Raw genomic sequence first — 16,824 nt, forward strand, 5'->3', positions numbered from 1 at the left:
TAAGAGCACTGTAAGGAGAGAGGGGCACATTCAGAAGTGAGGCAGAGCATGGTTTAATGGAACCAGTTTCCTGGCAGCTCTTTAAATGGGCTCTAACCGCAGTGGAATCGGGGCCCCGGCTGGATCAGGAGGCGCCCGTATGGTTTCTCTTGCTCCACATGAAGGATCTGCTGCGCTGAGAGCACTGGGCAAGGAGGGAGGAAAGAGCAGGGTCAGGGGGTCCTGTCCCAGCCCCACTGTGGTCCCTATAAGGTCCTCCACTCTGTGGACACATATGCGTGCACACACACTCACACACACACATACACAGCAGTGTCCACACTCACCCAGAAGTAGGTAGAAGACCCGAGCAGCCATTCTGCGGGGGCTGAGAGGTGCCACCAGGCTGCTGAAGTCAGGCGTCCTGTTGGCTTGCAGCTCCAGTGCCACTGCCCTGTAGGGATCAAGAACTATTAGCTACAGTCCTAGCCCAGCCGCAGCCCAGTGAGCAGTCCCTTCCTGGTACCTGTGCACGGCCTCCAGCGAGAGCAGCTCGGGCTCTAGGGGCAGCTCCAAAGGCATCTCCATGGGCACCTCAGGGAGTTCCGGCACCACAGGCAACGCAGGGGGCTCTGGCTGCTCTGCCTCAGCCCAGGCCCTGGGGGACATGGGAGTCAGGGAGAGGGGAGGGAAGGTAGCAGCCGTGACAGTGACAAGGAACGTATCTATCCTCGCTACTTCCCCCAACCTGGCCACGGCTGCGGCCCCGCCCTCAGAAAGCACCTGGCTGCTTACCACCGCTCTTCTGGGGGCACGAGGCTGATGCGGGACTTCTCTTCTTCAGCTGCTTCTAGGGAGAGCTCTGTTTGGGGAGGGGGTAAGGTGCTGAGCAGGGGTCTGCTTGGATCTGAGCAGTCAGGACTTGGGGCCACCTGGTCTAACTAGATGCCAGAGCAGTGACGTGACTTGCTAAAGGATAACTGAAGAGAGCATCCAAATCTCGGTTTCCTTATCTTGCGTACACTACCTCACTCTGATCAAAACAGCTTCAGCAGTTTCCTGGGACAGGGGTCAGGGTGGTGGCCTCCACTAACCCACTCCTCCAGGTGCCCACCTCCTCAGCCTCACCTGAAGACAGCATGAGGGGACCGCTGGGCTCCTGAGCCTCCCGCAGGACCTGGCGATGGAAGGAAACATTTAGGCTCCCAGCATCCCAGGAGTATCTGGGTCTGACCAGTCAGGCTTGAAGCATTCGCAGCCCAGGCTGTGGGGACTGATGGCCACCCCTCATTCCTGCTGCTCGGGACCTGGGACTTAGGGCCTCAGGACAGAAGGTGCAAAGCTAATGAGCTTGCTTCCATGGCAGGAGAAGGCAGCCTGCTGGGGTTCAGGCAGGCCAGTGTCAGGTCACAAGCAGGAGTGAGGGTGCAGTTACCTCAATATCAGGTAAAGCTTCTATTTTCTTCCTTTCCTCCTCAGCAGCCTCCTCTTCAGGCTCCCAAGGTGGCCGACGTCTGAGGACCGTCAGGGGCCACTGAGCACAGTGGGTCCAGAAACCAAGTAGTTCTGCGGGTAGCCGGGCAGCTGGGGGCAGGGGGCAGTGGGGTCAGGGAGGGGTGAAGAGCACCGAGAATGAGGAATATGAGTTTAGAGGATCCTGCACCTCCGGCCCCCGTGACTCTTACTGTGAGTTGGGGTTTGGAGCAGCTCTGCAGGGCTGACGGTCATCCTCTCGGGAGGCTGCACCTTGGGCTGTGTGGTGGAAGAGCGTAGAAGTCCAGTTACCGGGGTGCCACTCCTCACTGCCCCAGCTCCACTTCGGCACTGGTCCAGGGCCCCTGACCTTCCACTTCATTCAGACCCAGGCCCCTGCTTGTCCCGTTCATTGCTGAAAGCAGGACTTTTTTTTTTCTTTTGCTAAACGCAGGATTTTTAACTTGTTATCCATGGAAATGCTAGACAGGGTCACAAGAAAAGCATGGAGAATTGGGTGTGTGCAAACCCAAATCATGTGTGTTTTCTGGGAAATGAAACAATGTTTTTCACCAAATTCCCAGGAGTTGAGGACTCCCAGCCTGCACCTTCCCGGGCCAGTCCTGCATCCCTCCCTCTGCAGAGTGTGGGCCAGCACTCACACATTCCCAGCAATGAGCTTTGGTTTGGAGTTGTTCCTGGAATTTCTCCCGAGAGATCTGAGTCTCCTTGTCCCAGAACAGTAATTGGCGGCGGCGGCGGCGAGCAGGAGGTCTCCCAGGAGGTGGGGAGACTGGGGGCCTCTTCTGCTTGGTGGGGAGGGGAGGTGGGGCAAGACTATGCATGACTCCTTTTCCTGCCATTCCAGTGGACTGCAGCCAGCCCTATCCAGCCCTAGAGGTGTCTTCTACACTAGTCTGCATCCCATAACCTGCATGAGGGGACCCACCTGGGAAGGGGGTGAATGAGGGCTGGCTGAAATGAAAGGGGCACCTTATATCAATTTGCCCAAAGGCCCTATGTAGACCAGCAGTGGTCCTGGGCTTGGGGAAGCTAAAGAGGAGTGGGCATCTCTGGGAGGAGGGCAAAGAGAAGGAGGAGAATTAGAAGAAAAACGACTCACCTCTGGACTGGGTGGGGCTGGTAGACGCAGCTCCGGTGGGGGCGTCACCTCTGCAACAGCATCCTAGGTCCCAGTTCTGACCCACAAGCCCCTTCCCTTTGCAACCACCCGGAATGCAGGATCTTCATCTGCACGAGCTGGGAAGGTACTCCCAGAAAACCCCCTGGACGAGGTGGGCACTCACCGGCGAGTAGCGCCTCTGGCTCCCAGGGTGCCACTTTCACCTCCTCAGGAAGGACCTGGCTTGGCAGGAGCTCTGCTGCCTCTTCCACTCTGAGGGCAAATGGACAAGAGAAGTCAATACACCCCCTCGTGGTACTGACCCCTTGCTAGCCCAGGGGATCCTGCTCTTACTGTACAGGAACTGGAGGCGAGAGTGGGGGGACTGTGATTTCAGCTTCCAGGGCCCGGGCCTCCTCCTTGAGCTCTGCAGAGAGGGGAACAGGGCTCAGGGCAGAAGGAAAGAGGTGGGAGCTGCCCAGTCCCAGACTACCCAGGCCAGGGGACTGACCATCCACTGCTGGGTAGGCCCTATGCTCACCGAGAAGCCTGGCTCGTTCCTCTAACAAGATGGCTTCGTCCTCCTCAGCAATGAGCAGGTCAAGGTCTCGGCGGCTGACTTCTGGGAGATCCCGTTCACCCTGGTAGGAGGGAAATAGCAAGGGGAGAGGACTCGATCCCATTTCTGAACAAGGCAGGTAATTCCAGAAGTGGCATGCCACAGAGCCACACCAGAAGGAGGCCCAGTGAGTGCTCCAATGCCGAGGACAAGGAGCAGGAGAATGGAGGTAGGGAAGGCAGGGTGCTGGGCACAGAGAGAAATGGTGTAAGAGAAGTTGGGCCTTCAGCATCAGGACTCAGCTTCAGGCCCTGTGTGTAGGGTCTACTCACCTCGATCTGTAGCACGCGTATGGGCTCTTCCTCCCGGAGGGTGATGGCCTCAGGCAACAGCACAGTGACCGGAACCCTGTCTGGAGGGGCAGGGGAGTCACATGAGCCCCTCTGCACCTTTTCAGTGCCCCACACCCACACGGTGAGGCCATGCCCATCACCAGCAAGCTGATCTGGAGTATACTGTTTATAACCACTGGGAGCCTCACTTTCCCCATCTGTAAAATGGGAATAAAAATGCTGACCTCCTAGGACTGTAGTGAGGCAGTGATGGGGTTACATACATAAATGGCCCCTCGTGGGGCCTGACTCCTCAGATAAGTGCAAAGATGGTAATTTCCTCGGCTCTTGAGCATTCCTATGCTTCTCACCAGAAAGATAGTTCCTTCTGCTGACCTGGCTTCCTGGGTTCTATAGGGACTTCAGGAGGGAGCTCCTCAAGAACCCTCTCTGGGGTTGCAGCCTCTAAGAGATGTCGTATCTTTGGGGAGGGAGTGGAAACAAAAGATAGGGTTCAGCTTCAGCCCTCTGCTTTTCCTTTTTCACAGCCATGGATAATCAGACAATGGGCAGAAAGACTCTAATTCCTACGGCATTAACATCAGCATGCAGTGATGTTGCCCCCTCCCTCCTCCAGTTATCTAGCCCTTGTCAGTTTGTCCATGTGACAAGCACTGCACCCTTCTGTCAAGTAGGGTGGGGGGCAGAAGTGAACAGAGAAGATCCCTTAGGTAACACGTGGTCTAGCAGGAGGACGAGTTTGTGTATGACCCCACAAGAGTCAGCACAAAGGGTAAGACAAGGCCTAAGAATGTGCTGAGTTCATGGAGCATTTGGTTGTGGCTGGGAGTTGGATAAAGGTTTCATGGAATAGGGCAGCATTTGAACCAGGTCTGTAAAGACATGTAGGACTGGTAGGGAGGGAGGGAGCATAGCGATGGGCGAGGCAAACACAGGGAGCCAGACTGAGGGCTGGGAGCCGAGGATGTCCAGAGGCGATGCTGAGAGATATATCTGGAATGGTTAGCCCCGGGGAGAGCTCAAATTGCTATTATTCTGTTTGCAGTGGGGAGCCATGAGAGGTGCCCTTGAAGGAAGGGGTGACATGATCCAGACCATAGGGTTGCGGGGAACAGATTGGAGGAGAACCCACCGGGTAAGGAAACCCAGTGCAGAGACATGACGCAGGCCTGGCCTAGAGCCTCAGTGGGGGCAGCAGTGTGGGGATGAGCGGGGACAAGAGCTGCTTCCAGCAGAGAACATCCTACACAGCTGGCCATGAGTAGGTCAATGCAGTGGGCTTTGCCTAGATGGGCCCATCATGACAGGCCCCCGCCCCTTCTCCTGAGGGGCAAAGCTGCAGTAGCCGCCTTCCCCTGACCCTGGTGCCAGGCAAGCAAAGGGACAGCGCTCCCGTTCTGCATCATCAACTCATGTTTGAGGGCTTCCAGAGACCTGAGTCCTACCTGGGGAATATCCCAGGGGCTGGGAAGTCTGGGGTCCACTGACATCATCCCAAAAAATGGGTCAGGAGCATCTTCCAGGGTCTCCATCATGGCCAGGCCATTTGGAAGCAGCAGGCTGGGTCTGGGGAAGGAAGTGGGCTGTCAAGGGCTGAGGCAGAGCTCACACACCAAAGGGCTGAGTTCCAAGGGACACTCACAGGTCAACCTCCCCCATATCGATGCGGATCTGCAGCTGGGCCCGGTGCAGGCGCTCCAGAATGTGCTGGATATCCTCTGTGGGCAGGAGGGTGAGGAGCCGCGGGTCACCATCGGGAGGGCCGAGCGGGAGGGCCCCTCAGTCTGCCCCGCCTCCGGGGCCTCCCAGCCTTACCCACGAGGTACTGGCATTGCTGAGAGTAGACCCGGATCACCCCTATCTGGAGCTGGGCCGAGAGGTAGAGAGAGAAGCGGGGCCGCGGCAGGCCGGGCAGCGGGGGCTGCACTCGCACCAGGATGTAATTGAGGATTTCCTCACTGGGAGAACAATGCGCCCTTCTCACCGCCGCGCCAAGGCCGGCACGCCACAGCCTGGCCCAGCCGGCCTGATGCACCCCTAACTCGGCCGGGCTCCAGACCCCCTCCCCGCTTCCGTGGGCCTCACCAGGTCTTGACCACGTTCACCTTCAGGTATTCGCGCTTTACCAGGCGGCTGCCACGCGTCGCCGCCAACCTGGGGGCGGAGGTGGAGTGGGGAGGGGGACGGGGCCATCAGGCTGGGATTGGGGCGCTCCCACCCCCCGGCCCCCCAGCCCCACCCCGCCCTCACCAGATGGTGGCGAAGCAGCCCGTGTGGCGCTGGAGCACGTTTGGATAGTAGAACATCTTCCCGCCGCGGTTTCAGCCCTCGTCTGCGTGCACCACGCCTGCGCCCCGATCACAAGCCAGGCCTTGAAGGTGTGGTATTTTCCCACGCGGTTGGAAAGAGGTAAGGATTTGGACAGCTGGCGTGCGGCGGGTGGACCCAGAAAGTCAAACAAATGAACCAATAAACAATTGGCGGATAAATAATTGAGAAGATAAACAGGTGCGCAAAACAGACACACAGGAGTCGGACGCCCCCCTGTCGGTCGGCGCTGAGTAGGCTTGCACGCCGCGTAAGCGCTTTGAACTTACTGGACCCTTCTGGGGAGGGTTCCAGGCTGGAGATGCAGGGCTCCTGGGTCTTTGCACTCAGCTCCCGACCTGCAGCCGGGACCACCCGCTCGCCCTCCCAGAGGACTAGATCCTACCGCAGGGAGCGCGCGTTCGGGACTTTGCACCTCGCTTAGAACAGCAATGGAGAACAGGAGTCTGGCTGGGAACGCGGTTCCAGGGCGCGATGGAGCCTGGTGCAGGCAGCAGGAGTGGAGGTGGGGGTGGGGGAGCTCCCGAGACAGGCGGCGAGCCAATCGGAAGAACCCTGCGCCCTGCGGGGGCATTGTGAGGTGTCCTGACCAATGGGCGCTCGTTCTCGCCCCTAGTAGCAAGGGTTTTTCGGAGGCTCTTCGCGACGGACCAATGAGCCTGGAGCAAGGCCCAGCCTCTCTCCCGCAGGGGGTCTGATAGCGACAGCAGTTCCACTAATTGGAGAGGTCGGGGTCATTTGGGGGGCAACCGCTCTGACCCATCTTGGGAGCCAAAATTTAAAGACCCCCTGACCTAAGGTCAGACCCACCCTTTCCTCCCAGTTCCATCAAGTCAGCTGTTGTTGGTCGGACTTTGTCCCCTGCTCGGGCGTGGCGTGTAGGGGCAGTAGATGTGAGGTGGCCTTGGAATAGCCACAGGGCAATGTGGAAAAAGCCAGCTCTCAGATGAGGGAGTGAGAAGATTTGTCAGGGTGGTTTTCTAAACCAGACCAAGTTAGGTGCGGGCAGTCCCCATCCGACTGTGATCGAGATGTGAATGTTCTCTGGGCTGAAATACACTTTGGCTCCCTTGCATGCAGGGCACAGTTCCATATTTTTGGTCTGCAAAAGCCACCACTTGTCTCAGTTCTGTGTAAAATTAAGTTGTGTGGTTACAGTTACAAACACCCCTTGTCCCCATGCCTCCAGCCATTGCACAGCCATTTGTTTTAACCTACAACACTCTTCTACCCTGACTCGAGGGCACCCTTCTTCCTCTTTTAAACTTAGCTTTTATTGCCCCTGAGCTGACCCCATTCTTGTTACAGTCCCCTTCAATCTGGGAACTCCTGAGAATCAGGGTCCTGTTTTTTCAGCTAGTTCCTGACACTGAGCTCAGTCAATATTTGTCAGACTAGTGTACAATTGCCCTAAATGTAGAACCACAGAATGTCAAAGCTGAAAGGGATTTAAAATCACTTAATTAAAAGCCCTGCCCTTTCGGATGAGTAAACAGAGGTCCAAACAGACATCTCCTCCCAGGCCACATAGCATCTTAGTCTTGAGAGCCTGGTAGGGAATTCTACTCTTGAATTCCAGTGTTTCCAAATCCCTATTCGTTTGGCTGAATTGGCCTCTATATGATACTTACAAATTGTTTCAATCACTACCCATAACTTGTCAACATTTATAAGTGCTTGTGTTGGGGGCACAAAGTTGTGAAGTGGGGACACCTGCCCTTAAGAAGCTTAGGAGATAAGCAAGGCACACAGAGATAAGCAAGGGAGATAAGCAGGGGACACAGAGGAATTTTTCATTCAGTCACGTATTTATCACATGCCTACTATATGCTGGGGATACAGCAACGAACTAAACAAGTTCCTGTTCATGGAGTAGGGAAGGAGAGAACAAGTAGACAAACAGAAATCTGTCAAGTGGTGATCAGTGTTATGAAGAAAATGCGGCAGTGTAAAAGGATAGAGGGTAATGAGGGGCTGCTTTTTAGATGGGGTGCTCAGGGAAGCCCTCTTGGAATGAAGAGATGATATTTGAACAGAGACCTCAAATTAAGTGAGAGGGCAAATCATGTGCCTACTTGGAGGAAGAATGTTTCAGGCAAAAGAACCAGCAACTGCAAATGTCCTGAGGCAGAAATGTGTTGGGTGTGCTCAAGAATCCCAGAGCAAAGTGACTGAGGGGAAGAATGGCATGTGATGAGGTTAGAGAGGCCCACTGTGGAGTTTCGGTTTTCACCAAAGGGAAGTGGGTGGCAGTGAAAGTAACATGATCAGATTTATAGGTTAAGATGATCTCTTTTGTGTTGAGAATAGGCAGAAGGCAGACAGAGGATGAAGCAGGGAGACCAGTTAGGAAATGTAAGAGAGGTGAAAGATGATGGTGCTCGTTCCATAGTGCTGGTGGTAGAAGCAGAGAGAAAAGGTCAAAGTCTGGACATATTTTGGAGGGATGTTGATGGGATTTGCTGATGGATTGGATGTGGGTTATGAGTGAAGATGGAAGTCAAGAAGATAACTTCTGGCCTGGTGCAAAGAAGATTGTGGAGATCGTTCTGCAAACTGATGGTATAACAGGGCTCTGTACCTGCGGCACTCAGTACCTTGTTTCTTCACTGGTGCTGCAAATGCCTGTTTGGATTCTTGGCTTCTTAGGAGGATAATGGAAAGGACAGAATAGAAGAAAGGTTAAAGGAGGCCAAGGTCTGTCAAGTGAGACAGCCAGAAGATCCACAGAGGATCTGAGGCATTTGGATTTGACTGGGTAGGTGTTCTAGTTTGCTAGCTGCTGGAATGCAAAATACCAGGAACAGAATGACTCTTTAAAAGGGGAATTTAATAAGTTGCTAGTTTACAGTTCTAAGGCGGAGACAATGTCCCAATTAAAGCAAGTCTATAGACATTTCCAATCAAAGGCATCCAGAGAGAGATACCTTGGTTCAAGAAGGCTGATGAAGTTCAAAGTTTCTCTCTCAAGTAAGAAGGGCACATGGCGAAGACAGAGTTTCTCTGTCACCTGCAAAGGCACATGGCAAACATGGCATCATCTGCTAGCAAGCTTCTTCTCCTGGCTTCCTGTTTCATGAAGCTCCCCAGGAGGCGTTTTCCTTCTTCATCTCCAAAGATCGCTGGCTCATGGACTCTCTGCTTCGTGGTGCTGCAGCATTCTCTGCTCTCTCCAAATCTCTTTCATACTCCAAAGTGTTTCCTCTTTTATAGGACTCCAGAAACTAATCAAGACCCACTCAAACAGGTGGAGACATGCCTCCACTTAATTCAGGTTAACAACCACTTTGATTAAATCACGTCTTCAGGGAGATGATCTAATTACAGTGTCAAACATACAATGATGAATAGGGATTAGAAGAAGTTGCCACCTTTACAAAATAGGATTAGGATTAAAACGTGGCTTTTCTATAGGCTGGGCTCCCAGTCTTGGGGTTCGTTCATATGAAACTTAACTCCACAAAGGATAGGTCAAGTCTACCTAAAATTTAGGCCTAAGAGTTACCCCCGAGAGCCTCTTTTGTTGCTCAGCTGTGGCCTTTCTCCAGCCAACACAAGCAAACTCACCACCCTCCCCCTGTCTACGTGGGACATGACTCCCAGGGGTGGGCCTTCCTGGCAACGTGGGACAGAAATCCTAGAATGAGCTGAGACTCAGCATCAAGGGATTGAGAAAACCCCTAGAATGAGCTGAGACCCAGCATCAAGGGATTGAGAAAACCTTCTCAACCAAAAGGGGGAAGAGTAAAATGAGACAAAGTGTCAATGGCTGAGAGATTCCAAACAGAGTCCAGAGGTTATCCTGGAGGTTATTCTTACACATTAAGTAGATATCACCTTGTTATTCAAGATGTAAGGAGAGGCTGGAGGGAACTGCCTGAAAATGTAGAGCTGTGTTCCAGTAACCATATTTCTTGATGATGATTGAATAATGATACAGCTTTCACAATGTGACTGTGTGATTGTGAAAACCTTGTGTCTGATGCTCCTTTTATCTACCTTGTCAACAGACGAGTAGAACATATGGAATAAAAGTAAATAATAGGGGGAACAAATGTTAAAATAAATTTAGTTTGACATGCTAGTGATCAATGAAAGCGAGGGGTAAGGCGTATTGTAGGTGTAATCTTTTTTTCCCGTTTTCGTTTTATTTCTTTTTCTGCATCGATGCAAATGTTCTAAGAAATGATGAATATGCAACTAAGTGATGATATTGTGAATTACTGATTATATATGTAGAACGAAATGATCACGTTAATGTTTTAGTTCGTTTGTTGTTAAAATAATTTTTAATTAATAAATAAATTAAAAACAAAACAAAACATGGCTTTTCTAGGGTACATACATCATTTCAAAACAGCACAGTAGCTGAGCCACTGAAGGTTTAGAACAGAGTCAGGAGGGAGTCTGGACGCCAGTCTGGTGTCATGTGCAGGAAAGGGAGGCTGCAGACTTGGAAGTCAGATAAGTGGCAACCTGACAGCCTAGATCTGGTGAAGGTGAGTGAACAGAGAGGTCAGGTGACAAGTGGCCTTGAAGAATGGCATTTGGTGACAGAATGAACACAGAGGGATAAAGGAGAGGAGTGTCAGCTGATTTGGATCCTTTGACTTGTAGTGATTAGGGTGTTGGTGAGGCAGTTGAAGCCAAATTATCTGTTGTGGGGCTTTAGGAGGGGAGTAACCCTCGGTCAGAGTGACCGTGTGCAACGTGCTGGAGGAAGATACAGCTAGGCACAAGAGGTCCAGCAACTCTTCCCTCTGGTTTTCCCTCTCCTCCCAGGATCATGGTTTCAGGTCAACCTCAAGTGTCCTCTTTTCCTGTAGCCTCCAGTGCAGAGTCCACCCTAGGCCTGTTGTTGGGGCCCTGACCAGAGGTCTCTAGCAGAGAACTATGGAGCCTAGATTTTCCCATGTGAAGTTGGTAGCCTGGCTCTCAGCTCAGTGCCTCTCCTAGTGATTGACCCCGACCCTTCTGATTCCAGTGGCCTAGAGGGGACAGAGAGTCAGGCCCAGAACCCACATAGCCCAGCCAGCACCCATGGGTAGAAGAGAAGAAACGGGCCCGGAGGTGTTGGCAGAAGAGAACCCAAGTGTCCCCCTAAGTTTACATCTAAATCAACTCCTTTTGACCCCTGCTACCTTCTCTCAGAAAATCCGATACTGATTCTTCTTTCAATAAAATTTATTTTAAATTCTTCGTAAAGATCTAGGAAGCAAATATAAAGTGCTTAACTTTAAAAGGGGGATGTGGTAGAAGAGCTCAAAATTTAAAAAATGAGAGAGAGAGAGAGAGAGAGAGAGAGAGAGAGAGAGAGAAAGAGAGAGAGAGAGAAAAGAATGACGATCACCCTTGAGCCCCCCGTGCAGGTGCAGGAGGAGTCTGAGGATGTCACCACCACAGACGACCACTGAGCGTTATCACAGCAGAGGCAGGTTAACATGACAGAGAGGCCCCTGTTTAAAGGAGGTAGTAGGAACAGAGGGACGAGGAGGTGAGTGGATCCCCAAGGCTCTGCACTAGGGACAGAGTGGCGGCCTGCTCCTCTGGTGTCTCCTCTAGTAAGTGGCGGGCAAAGGCCTGCTCCATCTGCAAGGGAAGAAGTGGGGAAGAGGGTATCAGTGCAGCAGTGGCAGACACTACCCCCAGGGGCTCCCTCACACTTTGAGGCCCCTTCCCCTCTTGGAAATCCCCCTCTCCCTGCCACCCCTCTTCCCCACCCTACCCCGCCCTGACCACAAACAGGCTATTCTGTCCCTGTCCTGAACTCACCTGCACTGTAATAAGACTCTGGGGGGTATGGCTGGGGCCAGGGCTCTCCTCCCAGAAATCCAGGGTTGCCTGGAACTTGGGTTGGGGGCCCAAGCCTCGTATGTATCTGTCAAAGTCTGAAAGAGAAAGGATCAGGGGTTGGGAGAGAGAAAAGTGAGGAGGCCTCTGGTAGACAGGGCTACAGGCAGAGGAGGAATAGGAGGACGCCATGATGGCGAAAGAGAGAGAGGAGTGGGCCGATGGGAGACCAAGGAGCTGCAGGGTCAGGAGGCTATTACCTTGGGCCAGGAGAAATGTGAGGAACTGAGCTGCTACTCACCCTTGGGCAAACAGGCAAAGGTTCCCCTTCCCCAAGGAAGAAGTGTTTCGAGTTAGCAGATGATTACATAACCTGAAAAGCTCTCCCCTGGGAGAATTTAGAGTCCCCATACCTTTGTTGCTTGCTCATACACTCCCAATACTCCAGGATATACCTGGAGACCCACATTCTGTGGGTCCCCTAAGTGCTGCCCCTAAGATCAAATTCAGAGTTAAGGAGAGGGCAGGAACTGGAATACCAAGAGTGGGTGGGAAAGAAAACTCACCTTAGGGGATGCCTGGAGTGTGACAGGAACAGGGTGCAGCCAGGGCCAGGGGGTGTGGTGGTTCTCCAGGGGAGGGGGTGGCCGTATGTGCCAGTATGTGAGCAGGAGAGGGCCAGGAGGTCCCAAATCTCTGTGCTAATTTGTCCTTACACTTACACTCTATGCCTCCACATGAAAGTGCTCGCGGAGATATGATACTCTGGTGCTAGGCTCCTCCTTGGCAGGAGAAAGAGCTGCTAGGCAACTGCCAGAGCCCAAGCTCAGGGGCGCCAAGCCCAGGCTCTGTTGGAGGATCTGCCGGCTGACAGGGTAGGACAGGGACCCAGGGCCATGTGTACCCTACTATCACCACCAGGAGGCAGGAGTAGGGGTTCAGGGGGCTTGGCTGGAGCAGTCTCACCTCGGTAGAAGCAGCCTGTTCTGAAGAGCTCCACACACTGGTTGCTGGGTAGTAGATGCAGGCCTGGACCAGGTGGGGCCTGGGGCGCCTTCCAGGAGATGGGGATGGGGCAGAGGCGCTGCACAAATAGGCCTCGGGAGTTGCTGGCTACCAGGATGCCTCTCTTGAGCTGGCTCAGCAGGCGCTGGGTGGGCTCCAGTGGGCCAGGTTTGGGGAACACCACCTGCTCCATGCTGCTCTGGAAGCACGACGGCTCAGCCACGAGGCGGCAATCCAGGCTCTGCACCTGGGCCTCCCCCACCACACGCCCGCTATAGATGAAGGTGAGTAGCAGCGAGTAGTCTGGGGACAGAGAATGGCGTGGCTACACCTGGTGTCCAGAAGTCTGCAAGCCAGCAGCAGTGCCTCTCCCTGCTTTGGCTCTGCCCCTCCCTTGGGGAATACTTGGTCAGAATGAGACTTCAGGGAAATGAAACAGAGTGCCTTGTAAATCCAACGTCCTCACTTTACTACTGAGGAGGCTGAGGCTGAGAGCTGAGAGAGAGAATCCAAGCAAAGTCAGGAGGACAAAGTGGGCTGTGGGGCTGGAGCAGCACCCATAACTTCCAAGGTTAGAAAGGGTGCCCTCCCTTTCTCATCTGCACGCCCCTACCCCCCACCCCCCAACCAGCTAGGGGCTTCCATCAGGCTTTTCTGTCATTCAGGAGAGTAGCTAAGACAATACACTGATTCACATGGAAGTCTTAGGAGCTTAAGGCCCAGGATCTTGCAGTTTGTAAGTCCCCAGAGACTGGGCCTCTGCTTAACTCAAAGAAATGAATATCTCAAAGTGGGATTTCCAAGGAACAAAGTGTATAGGGGGGTATTCTGGAGGGAGAAGCTATTTGGAATTCTCACTGTCTGGAAACCAGTGCCACCATCTTGGGAAAAGTGGGCCCAGTTTGCTATGAGCCCTGCCCAATTAGAGAACGCATGCACAGACAGAGGGAGACGACCTGGGGGGTGGGGGAGCAGGCAGCAGGGATGAGTCAAAAACTTCAAGTACCTGAGTCTGGGGGGGGCAGAAGTTCCAGGGACACTGGATCCCCTAGAAAGGGGGCCTCCATTATATCTGCACCTGGAGGTGGGGCAAAGGCACTGGTCACTCAGAGTGGGACTGGATATTTCCCAGCGCCAGAGTTGTGACACTGGTTGGGCACAAAGGGAAGACGTTAAGAGGCAGGACAGTACCTTCCTGTGGTTCAGGGCTGCCGCTGCTGCCGCCCCTGATGCCTGAATGGCCTGTTCCCCCGCTGGCCAGCTCCTCCTGAGGACACAAAGTGCCTATCACTGGCCTGCCTCTCCCTCTAGACCCTGTCCTGCCCTCAGGCCCCGCTGGTTCCCTTCCCAGCTCTCACATTATGAAGGGGATCCTGGAGCAGGGAGGGACTGAGCACGCAGCTCTTCACAATACCCTCGTCTTTCTCCCTCTCAGAGGACACGGAACTGTAGCGTCGCTTTGATGGTGATTTCTGGGTCCCTGGCTGGGCTGTGGAATGTTGGGGTTGGAGGGAGAGGAATAGAGAAAGATAAGGACCTTCAGGAGGGACAGAAGGTAGGGGAGAGGCATGAGGCCGGGAAAGGACATGCAGGACTGGGGAGGGGGACCTGGACGGCGGCTCCCCAAGCACAAGGACAGGGCCAAACTCCGAACGAGGGGCATGGAGGGTGTGTACCACCCTCCCAGGAGCTCATATCTCCCTCTTCCCTCCCAGCCTGCTGACCCTCACTGGGGCTGGGCCTGGCATACACACCTGGGAGGGTTCCGGATGGCAGCAGCCGATATACTTTGTATGGCTCAGCCCCATCCATACGGCCATTCTCAGGAACTTCCTCAAATTCCGGACTCTTGTTGAGAGCACAGCGCAGGCGTGTCTTCCAGGCAGCAGGGCCTTCCGTGTCTCCTTCCTTGTACTTTCCTTTGAACATTGCCCAAGCCTAAGAAGGAGAGGAAAACAAAGAAGAGGTAGCTTGCTGCAGACCCCAGCCGACCCTCCAACAGGTCTGGCTCCAGGTTCAATGAAGTGCAACCTGAGCACTTGCCTGGCGCCCTGGGCTTCAAAGGGGCTGCACTTGGACTATGCTCTGCTGTTGCCAACTTGAAATGTTTATGTAGTTGGTTCTACTCTCTGACCTCCCCTTATCTGAAATCTGGGGAGATCTACCCCCTTGAGGGTAACAGCAACTAGTGTTATTTGCCAACCTTTACTCGGAAGCATCAGTTTCCAGGCCCCCTCACCTTGAAGAAGGCAGCATCTTGGTCCTCCCGGAAGTCTTGCTTGCCTGCATGCTTCCAGGGAATCCGGAACATGGTCTTGGCATCATCATCCCAGCACACGCCTGGGAACAGTCCGCTCTCCACCTGCTCTACCACCCAGCTCCGGAGCTTTCGTGTGCAGCGAGCCCTGCCTGATGCCATCCTGGGAGACAAGAGCAGCAGGATGTATAAGCAAAGCTGACACTTTAGGAGGGAGCATATGCTGTGATCCTGACAACGGGGGATAGATGCTGCCAAGGTCCCCACAGACCCCATAACAATCTATCCATCTTCTTTTTTTTTTTTTTTATGAACTAAGCTTTATTTCAATAAAATAAAGGAAAACAAGAACAAAACACTGATTTTAGTTCAAAATCCAGCTATTCTTTACAGAGGCCCTTTGTTTTAATTGTGCCCATATAAACTCACATATTTTCTCCCTAGCTTATTGTCACATACTTTAAGAAGACAAATGATTTCTTTCCAATTTTTCCTCCTTCTACATGCTCTTATGTCTATATACCACAAGGCTGCGGACTGAGGTTCAGCTGGTCAGAATGTGATTTATCCTTGTCAAACAGACAGAGGGTTAAATAACAGCGAGTGAGGCTAAGTCTACCTGGTCTGTCTTTCCTAACTCTGCTTTCATATCATCTTACTTAGGAATGGAGGGAAATTTCTCCAAACTGATTTTGCCTGCACAGAAAAGGAAGAGCAGAGAGTTGAGGCCACAAAAGTAACTTGCCCCTTTCTCAGCAGTGTCCTGGGGCCAACTGGCACCAGCGTATTAGCCAATTGTACTCATCCCTTCTCAACTTTGTCTCCAGTGACATCATGTTCATCCATCTTCTTTTGACCCCAGAAACATTCTCAACCTCTGAGACAAAATTTATTTCATTTCTACCATTACTAGCAATACATTTTTAAGATCTCAAGCTGTGACACCTGGAAGAAAATCTTAGGCCTTACTTTTAGGACATTCAGGACTTTGAGAGAGAAAATTCCCATAGTGATCTCTGCTCCTGCTGAGGGGCCCCAAGTATTAGCAGAGATAGTATCTGTTTCCGAGATGTCTCACTAAGCCTCTTCACCCGGGAGTTCCACAACCTATCCTTTGGCTATCCCCCTTCTGTTTGCCCCAGGGGTAGATGGGGCAGGAACCTGGGGGACAGCTTTGGAGCTGTGGTGGAAGTGGGAAGGGCCAGAGGCAAGAAAACAAACAGGGCCAACTGAGCCTGGTGCAAAGGGCCTCCCTTGCTGAACAGTCTGGCAGCAGGTCTTCCTGTCCTTTGTCTACAGGGAGTGGGTTGCTGGCCCTTGGTAAATTTCGCCCACTCATGGCCAGACCCCTCCTCACAGGTCTTCTGTCTACCCCTCACTCTAGCACAGGGATTCCCAGGTACCCAATGTGGAGAGGACTTCCAGCCTCAGACCCCAGGCTGGGGTCCATCCATAGCTGATCTTACCTTAGCTGGCTGTCTGGGTTGTCCCTGGGCTCAGCAGACTTCAGCTCAGCTCCTCGCTCGGCGACTTCAAGATCTCTCCACCCCTTTCCATAGTCCCCACCCTGAGTTTCAGTTCTCTTCCTGTGAGGTCCTGTTCCCAGAAATCACGTGATCTCTGGGCTGCAGAGAAACAACTTGCCACCAGGCGGAAGCAGTGTCTGAAAATCTCAGAATCTCACTGAGCAGCAAGAGGGCCCTCTCTCAGCCCCTGGAGTCTGGGGGCTGGGAGGAGAGAAGGGGGATAGGTAGTCCAGTTTCATTCTCCCCTTTCTCAGGTATGTTGCTTGTGACCCTGACCTCCTGCGTGTGACACTGCTGCCTCCCCAGGGAGGCCAGTTTCCCGGGTTTTGTCCCAGGACCTCTGGGTTTCTAGGTATGCCTGGCCATCTGTGCCCCCTACAGTACCTGACTGGTTCATATTAGGTGACCTCAAATATCAGTTAAATTTGATG

General features: G+C 53.1%; 2 protein-coding genes across 4 annotated transcripts; both read right to left on the reverse strand.

Moving 5' to 3' along the window:
• Positions 1 to 37: 37 nt before the first annotated feature.
• On the reverse strand, positions 38 to 6,384 carry REC8 (REC8 meiotic recombination protein). Of its 3 annotated transcripts, none has more exons than XM_077127108.1 (20): positions 6,231 to 6,384; positions 5,738 to 5,912; positions 5,573 to 5,641; positions 5,303 to 5,445; positions 5,130 to 5,205; positions 4,933 to 5,053; positions 3,863 to 3,947; positions 3,467 to 3,546; positions 3,117 to 3,216; positions 2,930 to 3,002; positions 2,760 to 2,848; positions 2,576 to 2,625; positions 2,115 to 2,258; positions 1,665 to 1,731; positions 1,415 to 1,563; positions 1,108 to 1,156; positions 775 to 841; positions 506 to 637; positions 327 to 433; positions 38 to 184 (listed from the first exon to the last, which is right to left on the reverse strand). In XM_077127108.1, the coding sequence occupies exons 2-20, from the start codon at positions 5,791 to 5,793 to the stop codon at positions 93 to 95; spliced, it is 1,749 nt and encodes a 582-aa protein (XP_076983223.1). In that variant the 5' UTR covers positions 5,794 to 5,912; positions 6,231 to 6,384; the 3' UTR covers positions 38 to 92. The 3 variants fall into 3 exon arrangements, with proteins under 3 accessions (XP_076983223.1, XP_076983221.1, XP_076983222.1); XM_077127106.1 differs by having other exon boundaries at positions 6,201 to 6,384; XM_077127107.1 differs by having other exon boundaries at positions 6,085 to 6,384.
• A 3,701-nt stretch (positions 6,385 to 10,085) lies between these two features.
• IRF9 (interferon regulatory factor 9) lies at positions 10,086 to 16,462 on the reverse strand. The gene is made up of 9 exons (XM_077127120.1): positions 16,334 to 16,462; positions 14,850 to 15,030; positions 14,365 to 14,548; positions 13,969 to 14,099; positions 13,802 to 13,877; positions 13,617 to 13,688; positions 12,572 to 12,913; positions 11,588 to 11,703; positions 10,086 to 11,404 (listed from the first exon to the last, which is right to left on the reverse strand). Exons 2-9 carry the CDS (start codon positions 15,027 to 15,029, stop codon positions 11,276 to 11,278), a joined length of 1,230 nt encoding a protein of 409 aa, XP_076983235.1. The 5' UTR covers position 15,030; positions 16,334 to 16,462; the 3' UTR covers positions 10,086 to 11,275.
• Positions 16,463 to 16,824: the final 362 nt, after the last annotated feature.

Source organism: Tamandua tetradactyla, chromosome 14, assembly GCF_023851605.1.
Source record: "Tamandua tetradactyla isolate mTamTet1 chromosome 14, mTamTet1.pri, whole genome shotgun sequence".
NCBI lineage: Eukaryota > Metazoa > Chordata > Mammalia > Pilosa > Myrmecophagidae > Tamandua > Tamandua tetradactyla.